The sequence below is a fragment of the Sceloporus undulatus genome, chromosome 4 (assembly GCF_019175285.1).
Source record: "Sceloporus undulatus isolate JIND9_A2432 ecotype Alabama chromosome 4, SceUnd_v1.1, whole genome shotgun sequence".
NCBI classification, from domain to species: Eukaryota; Metazoa; Chordata; class Lepidosauria; order Squamata; family Phrynosomatidae; genus Sceloporus; species Sceloporus undulatus.
Window position 1 is genome coordinate 132,609,060 of NC_056525.1, and position 8,763 is coordinate 132,617,822.

General features: G+C 40.8%; 2 protein-coding genes across 4 annotated transcripts in view; both read right to left on the reverse strand.

The window, feature by feature from the left end:
* RRBP1 (ribosome binding protein 1) overlaps positions 1-155 on the reverse strand; it is a 53,232-nt gene extending 53,077 nt beyond the window's left edge. For all 3 annotated transcript variants that reach the window (XM_042462736.1, XM_042462735.1, XM_042462734.1), the window contains exon 1: positions 22-155. The gene's annotated coding sequence lies outside the window, so the exon portion shown is untranslated. The remainder of the gene's footprint in view (positions 1-21) is intronic.
* Positions 156-8,290: 8,135 nt separating this feature from the next.
* The window catches only part of BANF2 (BANF family member 2), a gene marked incomplete at its 5' end in the record, with an annotated part of 5,475 nt that continues 5,002 nt past the window's right edge, over positions 8,291-8,763 (reverse strand). The window contains one exon of the mRNA XM_042461648.1: positions 8,291-8,437. Within this exon, the coding sequence (XP_042317582.1) occupies positions 8,291-8,437 (147 nt within the window). The remainder of the gene's footprint in view (positions 8,438-8,763) is intronic.

Genomic DNA, 8,763 nt, shown 5'->3' on the forward strand with positions numbered 1-8,763 from the left:
GGGGAGCCCTCCCTCTCTTACCCTCTTCTTCTCGCCTGCAGGAAGGGCTCTGCGCTGCGCTGCGCTATGGAGGAGCCTCTTGGCCGAGCAGCTGCTGCTGGGTGAAGTCGTGGCACTTTGGCTCCGCTGGGAAGGAAGGAAGGAAGGAAGGAGAGAGGGAGGATTCCCACTGTCACTCAAAGCCCCGCCGGCCCCTTCGGCTGGTCAGCGGGAGGAGGAAGGGGAGGAGGAGGAGGAGGAGGCCCAGGCTGGAGGCAAGGCCAGCCCAGGCCAGGCTGACTGCCTCGGTGGGTGGATGATGGGAGTTGCTTCTCTCTCAGCCTATGTTTCCCTATGGGCAATTGTTCCCCAATGATTCCCTATGGGCAGGTATTCCCCAATGATTCCCTATGGGCAGGTATTCCCCAATGATTTCCCTATGGGCAATATTCCCCACATGATTCCCTTGGGCAAGTTTCCCCATGATTCCCTATGGGCAAGTATTCCCCCAATGATTCCCATATGGGCAAGTATTCCCCAATGATTCCCTATGGGCAAGTTAGGACAGTATTCCCCAATGATTCTCCTATGGGCAAGTATTCCCAATGATTCCCTATGGGCAGTATTCCCCAATGATTCCCTATGGGCCAAGTATTCCCCAATGATTCCCTATGGGCAAGTGATTCCCAATGATTTTTCCCTTCATGTACTGTCATTTGCTTTAGTACATTCAGTATATAGAGAGCTCTTGCAGCACACTCACTGAAGGAAAGAAGATGGCAGTGGGAGCTTTCCTAGATTCAAGTCTACTTCCTCGGATGCATATTATTATTATTTTTATTATTAGTAGTAGTAGTAGTAGTATTCAAAGATATAGCCATGTTCGTCTTTGAAATCAATCTGTATAGAGCTCTTGCAGCACCTTTGAGTCTCACTGAATGAAAGAAGCTGGCAGCAGGAGTTTTCCTAGACTCAAGTGTACTCCCTTAGATGCATCTATATCTCAGTTAGATCATCCAATGGATTTCTATTTCTTTTTTGAATAAGACTGTGCTCCAAAATACACTGCAGGAATAACACAGTTTGAGACCACTTTAACTGCACTGAGGAATTCTAGGAGCTGTAGCATTTGTGAGACATTGAGCCGTCTCACTTGGACTGAGCTCTAGGGCCACAATAAACTACAATTCCCAGGATTCCCTAGCACTGACCTAGGGCTTCAACTGGATTATTTCTGCAGTGTGTTTTGGACCGTTGTGGGGGTTAGCTGAGGTTGCATCTGCACTACAGAAATAATCCGGTTTGACACCACTTTTAACTGCCATCACTCAATTCTGGCATTGGTAGTTGTGGCACCAGAGCTTTGCTCTCCCCTCAGGAGGGCCTCTCAGAACTTTTCTCTTGTGCCACCACAAGCTATAGTTCCCAGAATTCCCTAGCACGGATCCATGGCAATTAAAGTGGTGTCAAATTGGATTATTTCTGCAGTGTGGATGGAGCTTGAGTGGAGGACGGGGAGTCCAAAGGCTCTGACTCTGTTTTGCCCTCAGTGTTTCTCTGGCTCCTCTCCATTTGACATAATGGGCAATGGTCCAGGACAGACCAGGCCAAGAAAACGTGTCCCTCTCTTGAAAACCTTTCTGTTGAGGCTATTTCTGCAGCAGGAGACGCTCCAGAGACTTCTTTTTCTGAGGAAACGAAGATGTGGGACAGAAAAATAACATGCTCCTAGTCCTCAAAGGGCTCATTCGCACTACAAAATAACCCGGTTTGGAAACCGGATTATTTGCCCGTCATTCAGACTTGCACCTATTGTACTCGGTTCATTTTGTGAGGCAGCCACCGAAAAGCCCATTTAAACTGGTTCATTTGGCACCGGATCATTTAGTAGTTCTTTTTTTATGAACTGCAACGATCTATGCATCTCTGACAGTGTGAATGCGTTGTTGGATTGATCTGAATCGCTGTCATCGTTCAGGAAATGGAGGCACCTTCATTTTGATCCAGAGCAGTGGTGAATGGGAACTTCAAACTGGATTTAAATGTCACAGAGAGATCCACTGCCTTAAAATGTAGTGGGAACTTGTGCATTCACACAAATGCAAATCTCTAAGTGTAAAATCCCTCAAATATTTAAACAGAGCTATCATATTACCTCTTCACCTTCTCTTCTTCATTCTTAACATACTCAGCTATATATGGCGGGTTCCACACCATCAAAAAGTATGTGCTTTGCATGTACTAGGGTTAGGAAGGGGCGTACAAAATGGCGGCACCCGTTCTACATGGGTGTTGCCATTTTGATGTCGTGGACACTTAGCATCCACACTTTGCGGTGCAGAAATGACGCTGCAAGTGCGCCATTGGTGCCTTGTGGCATCATTACCACACCACAAAAAGAAGCAGCTTTTTGTGGCTTCTTTTTGCTGCACCGGGGAACCACACAGTTTGTCCGCTGCAGTTCCCTGGCACTCTGTAAAGCACCTATGTGACTACGTCTCTCCTCATAGGACATGACTTCCAGACCTTTCACCATTTTGGTCGCCCTCCTCTGGACACACTCCATTGCAATATCCCTCTTGAATTGTTGTGCCCAGAACTGGACACAGTACTCCAGGTGAGGCCTGACCAAAAGCAAGAGTGGCACTATTGCTTCCCTTGATCTAGACACTATACTTCTATTGATGCAGCCTAAAATTGTATTGCTGACTCATGTTCAGCTTGTGGTCTATTAGGATTCCAAGATCCCTCTCACATGTACTGTTGTCAAGCCAGGTGTCCCCCGATCCTGTATCTGTGCATTTCGCTTTTTCTGCCTAAGTGTAGTTCCATACATTTTTCCCTATTGAAATTCATTTTGTTAGTTTTGACCCAGCTCTCTAATCTGTTACGGTCATTTTGAATTCTGATCCTCCCCTCTGGGGTATTAGCTACTTCTAATTTGATGTCATCTGCAATTTTCATAAGCATGGCCTCTATTCTATCCAAGCCGTTGATAAAGATGTTGAATAGCACTGGGCCCAGGACAGAACCCTGTGGTACCCTAGGCACCTCTCAAGATGAAGAGGAACCATTGTTCAGTATCCTTTGGGTTTGGTAGTCAACCAATTTCAAATCCACCTAAAGGTCACATTCTCTAGCCCACATCATGCAGTATTAGCTTTTTTGCAAGGATATCATGGAGGACCTTGTCAAACGCCTTACTGAAATCAAGATATGCTACATCCACAGCATTCCTTTTATCTCAAGCTTGTGACTCCATCCAAAAAAGATATAAGATTTATCTGGCATGACTTGTTTTTGAGGACCCCATGCTGATTTTTAGTGATTGTGGCATTCCTTTCTAAGTGTTTACAGACTGTCTGTCTAACTATCTGTTTAATTATCCACAGGACATGCATCCACATGGGCCATTTTGTGGCCTTTGAAATTGGGTGGCGCTGGATAAATCCCAATAAGAAACTCAGCAAGGCATGGATACAGGAGGCTTTGCCCCAGAAAACCCTACCATTACTTTGCGTGGGAAGCAGATTGTGCCACTGATGATATCGGATAGTTCCTACCTGATTTGGAAATGGCTTATAAACTCCACCTGGGTACAAGTACTCCAAGGCAAGCGCTATTCAATAAGCGCCTCCACTGAGCCAGAAACATAGTGGAGAGAGCATTTGGGCAAATTAAGGCGAGTTAAAGGTGGCTGAGGAAAATGTGCTATCAGTCATATCTGCCTATGATTTCATACAACATCTGTGAAACATAGGGGAATGTGCTGATGATCCTTAGTATGTCCAAGCATATGTCCTTGACAGTTTGGAGGCTTCTCTAATCAGTAGTGAGGCTCAAAAGAAAAAAGAGGATGAACAAGTGAGGGATGTCTTGACTGATTACTTTGGGTAGCAAGTGAGGTAATACTACTCTGTGTAATCCTGCACACTTGGTAATAATAATAATAATAAATAGTTTATTTGTATCTTCCCGCCTCTCCCAATGGATCGAGGCGGGATCAAAACAGAGTTAAAAACTCTTATAATATTACAACATTAATTAGTTCTTGTTGGATGCCGAGTTGTTTTAAAACTAAGTTGCTGTTTCAAACCTTGTTGAATTTATTTTATTTATTTTTGACATCTTCCTGCATTTTATTTTGGAACTGGAGGAAATAAATTACTACTGCTGTGATTGCAAATAAATGTGTAAATAGCTTTTATATCAAATACATAGTGTTTGTCTTTTTTCTCACACGGATAAGAAATGTAAAGCCTTCATTGATATCCACTGAAACCACCTGTCAACTATCCCTCCACCCTTCCAATAGTTCCCTGGTGGCCTTTAAAAAGGCTGTTGAGACGGATCTCTTCCAGCAGGCCTTTCCAAACTAGCCTCCCCTCCCCGAGCACAATGCAGCTTATTCCCTCCCATTATAGAGTCCTTCTTATATTTTCCCCAACTTTGTTCATGCTATCATCACAATGTTTTTATATTGTAAATAATTTAATTTAGTTTTATAATCAGGGATGGGCAGTTGGGCGGGGGGTTAATTTTAACCAGATTTGATACGTAATACACTGTTTTTAGATGTTGTAACCCGCCTTGATTCCCCGTGAAAAGGTGGGCTATCATCATTATCATCATCATCATCATTGGTTAGCATGCTGTTATTCTCCAGTCACATCATCTTGGGATTCCTTTGGCTTTTGCATGCTGCAGATTTCATATCTATACAGACACACACACACACACACACACACACACACACACACACACTCCTCCTGCCTACCTGCCCTTAGTGTACTTTGTGGTATAAGGAGTTCCATGAAATTTTAAATAATCTATTCTTCCATAATTAATTGCAATAAATAATCTCCAGGGGTTTTCTCACTATGAGGTAATAGCAGGTGGTTATGTTACTGGCACTGCCCCTAAACCTTGGACATTTAAAATTTGCATATGTCCTTTTGTATATACACCTTATATACATTTGTATATATGCCCCTGCCATATTTGTGTGTGTGTCTGTGTCTGTGTGTATGTATAGTAGCACTTATCATATCCTCTCCAGCACCACAAGAGTGCTAAACTATGCATATTATCCCTACAACCCCCCTTACATGCCCTAATATTTACATGTAATTGATGCACGTTTATTGTCAGAACTGCAAGGCTTAGGGATCTTTTAATTTTTAGATGCCTATTTCCCAAAAATAAAACAACTTTCTTTGTTAGCAATAAATTATCAGAATCCCCACAAAAGTGCAACAACTATGCACAGTAATCCAACAACAGAATCAACACGTACATTCATAGTTTGACATTTCCAAAAACTATTAAATGTTTACTAGATTTCCTGCCTACCATGTCTTCCAAACTGGATTTGTTAAGGCAAATTTAGCAGCAGTTTGTTACCGGCATACTATGTTTTTGAAAACTGGGGTGGGGGGGAGGGTTGGATTGCCATACACTTCCCAGACAAATATCTGGAGGTGCGAGGGTATCTGAGTGCATACATGAATGTTTTTTGTCTTCACAATACAATGGCTGCACCAAGGAGAGTCAGACAAATCACCTACTGGCAGACACAGGAGAGCAACTGGCTGCTGGAGACCTTGGCACAGCAGGTTGGTCCTCTAGAGCACATCATGTGCTCTAGCAATAGGCTCAACTGGAATGTTTTTATTTTGGCAGCCTGTGCCTTGTGCCTGCGTCATTTCCAGTACGCTATAATATGTTTGCAAGAGACTCATATTTAAAAATCTGATTCTAAATATTTGTATTACCCCAGATTGGGAAAGAGTTTGTAGTATCATCTGATTAGAAAAATAAGGGGGTAGTGTTGTATTTTAATTCCACTAGGCCAGAGAAAATATTTGCAGACCCACAGAGAAGATGTCCTTCATCCAAGTTTTGAAACTTAGATAAAGAAGTCGACATTCACATAGGGCCTGAACGGACAGGCCAAAATAAAGCTGCTTCGGATCACTTTGGAGGTATGCTGTGTAAATGCTGCATGCACCCTAAGAGGCTAGAAGCCACGCTCCAGTCCTAAGGACTGGAGTGCAGCTTTGGCACAGCTTCTGGCCTCTTAAAATGTGTGTGTCATTTAAACAGCATACCTCCAAAGTGACCTGAAGCAGCTTTATTTTGGCCTGTCTGTTCAGGCCCATAGTCTAGGACACAGGAATAACTATAATGAGAAGATTTTTCATTCAGCAGAGTGCGTAACCAAAAAAATAAGCAACAAGAACTAATCCAAAATATTACAGAAGAAATCTAAAAGAAAGAAAGGCAGTTAACGAAATCCCTGATAATTCAGAGATTCTTCAAAAGATGAAGACCCTACAATCACAACTCTCAATGTTAACAATGATGGAAATTGAAGGGAAGGGAAATCCTGTCAAACAAAAATATTTAAAGTTGGCTAATAAATCAGAAAAATGACTTGCATACCAGTTAAGGAAGGAAAGGGGGGGGGCTAATTATAGTTATATATGATATTGATTAAAAGAGTGTGGATAACAAGATTAAGAAGATTACACTGAGATGTTTAGAAAGAATCAAGTCCCAATGAATAAAAGTGGAAATCACTTAAACAAATGTGACCCACCACAACTATCAGAAGAGCAACTGCTGCAATTTAATGAACCAATTACAGTGGAAGAAATATCCAAAGCGACAGCAAGAGCCAAGTCAAGTAATACACCTGGACTAGATGGCTTTTCAGCAAATTATTATAATATGATGAAAGAATACTTAGGGGGTTGTATTAAAAATTATTTACTTTTTAAACATTTTTATTTAATTATAATTATATATATGTATATATTAATTAAATTTAATTAATTTAAAATTTAATATTTTAAAATCCAAGAAGATTCCAGAGTCTTGGGAGATGGCCACAATATCATTAATTCCAAAAGAAGGTCAATGGGAGTAATTATAGGTCCTATTAAACAATGTCTACCAAATCTTTGCATCTACCTTGGCAGAAAGAATTAAAGTGATATTACACATGTTTATACAGGAAGCTAGTTTCCTGCCAACGCGACAATTACAAAGCAATTTGAGGTATGTATTAGATATAATAGAATAGCTGTAGAGACATAAGAAAGCACCCTTGATTTTTATGGATGCTGATAATTTAAATTGGGGTTTTCTATTTGGGGTTTTAGATAAGATGGATTTTGACAGTAACTATACCACTTAGATAAAGGCAATATATAATTCACAATAGGCAAAAACATTGGTGAATGGCAAACTAACAAAAGTCTGCAGAATCTCAAAAGGTACTAGAGAAAGCTGTTCTTTATCTCCTCTGCTTTTTATTCTAACATTTGAAGTACTAATGAGAGTTATAAGAAAAGAAGTGAAAATAAAAGGTATGATGATAAATAATGAATTATTTGAACAGAAGCGTTATGTCCCCCCCCCCCCCCCAATCAAGATTCAAGCCTTCTCTGTTGTAAATATAATGCTATGGTGTATCCTTCAGAGGGGCCTCACTCATACCAGTGTTTCTTTCTATGCTGGCTTTCCATATAGAGTAAAAAATCTGTTTGTTGCAATGTCCCTTGAAGATTGAAACTGATTACCAAATAGTATGTTTTGTGTCTGCTACAATCTCATTTCCTGCTACTCTCATAGAATCATAGAATCATAGAATAATAGAGTTAGAAGAGATCACAAGGGCCATCCAGTCCAACCCCATTCTGCCATGCAGGAAATCGCAATCAAAGCATCCCTGACAGATGACCATCCAGCCTCTGTTTAAAGACCTCTAAGGAGGGAGACTCCATCACTCTCCGAGGGAGTGTATTCCACTGTTGAACAGCTCTTAGTGCCAGGAGGTTTTTCCTAATGTTGAGGTTGAATCTCATCTCCAAGTGGTTTTATTACATTTTAAAGTTGTAAACTTTTGATGCATTTTATGTTGTTTGAGCATTGGACTGCGACTCTGGAGATCAGGGTTCAAATCTCTGCTCAGCCATGAAAACCTAATGGGTGACCTTGGGCAAGTCACATACTCTCAGACTCAGAAAACCCAGTGATAAGTTCGCCGTAGGTTTGCCATAAGTCAGAAATGACTTGAAGGCACACAACAGCAAAAACAACATATATTATGATTCTATGATTCCATGATTCTAAATACGTATTGAATAAATAATTTTAAATTAAATATTTTTTCTAACTAGCATGACAAAAGCTTAATTACTTTACTGCAATATGTATCTATTGTGAGACATTGTTTATTTCATGCCATGTGAGGAAAAGTGGTGATTCTTTTTTTGGGGGGAAGAAAAGAGGATATGTCTATTCTCTATAAGAATGCATAGCACCACTCCAAGAGCCATAAGGCACACTGCTCAGCCTGGCTGCTACTGGCTCCATAGGACAACTTTAACCAGTATTGAAATGCAGCACATTCCTTCTTCAGGAGCAGGAACTGGCCCAAGAGGATGTATGCCTGAAAGAATGGGAATGCAGAATTAACATTATTTTCCCAGTTAACATTAAAAACAAATCACTAAATTGACTTTTAAAGTTGAAAATCTGAAAACTTTGTGGTTTTCAGGATTTTGGGGTTGAAATTTGATCCCCTAAATTCAGCATTCAAAATTGAACACGGACATTTGTTGTCAGTACTTGACTATGTTGTACAAGTTCAAGGGCATTCTTAAAAGAATCAAAACATTGGTTCAGTACTGTATCTATTCACTGATGTTGGAGATGAATTCTCAATCTCCTTTATGCTGGGTAAGATTGCCCAATATTTTGTTACTTTAACAAAAG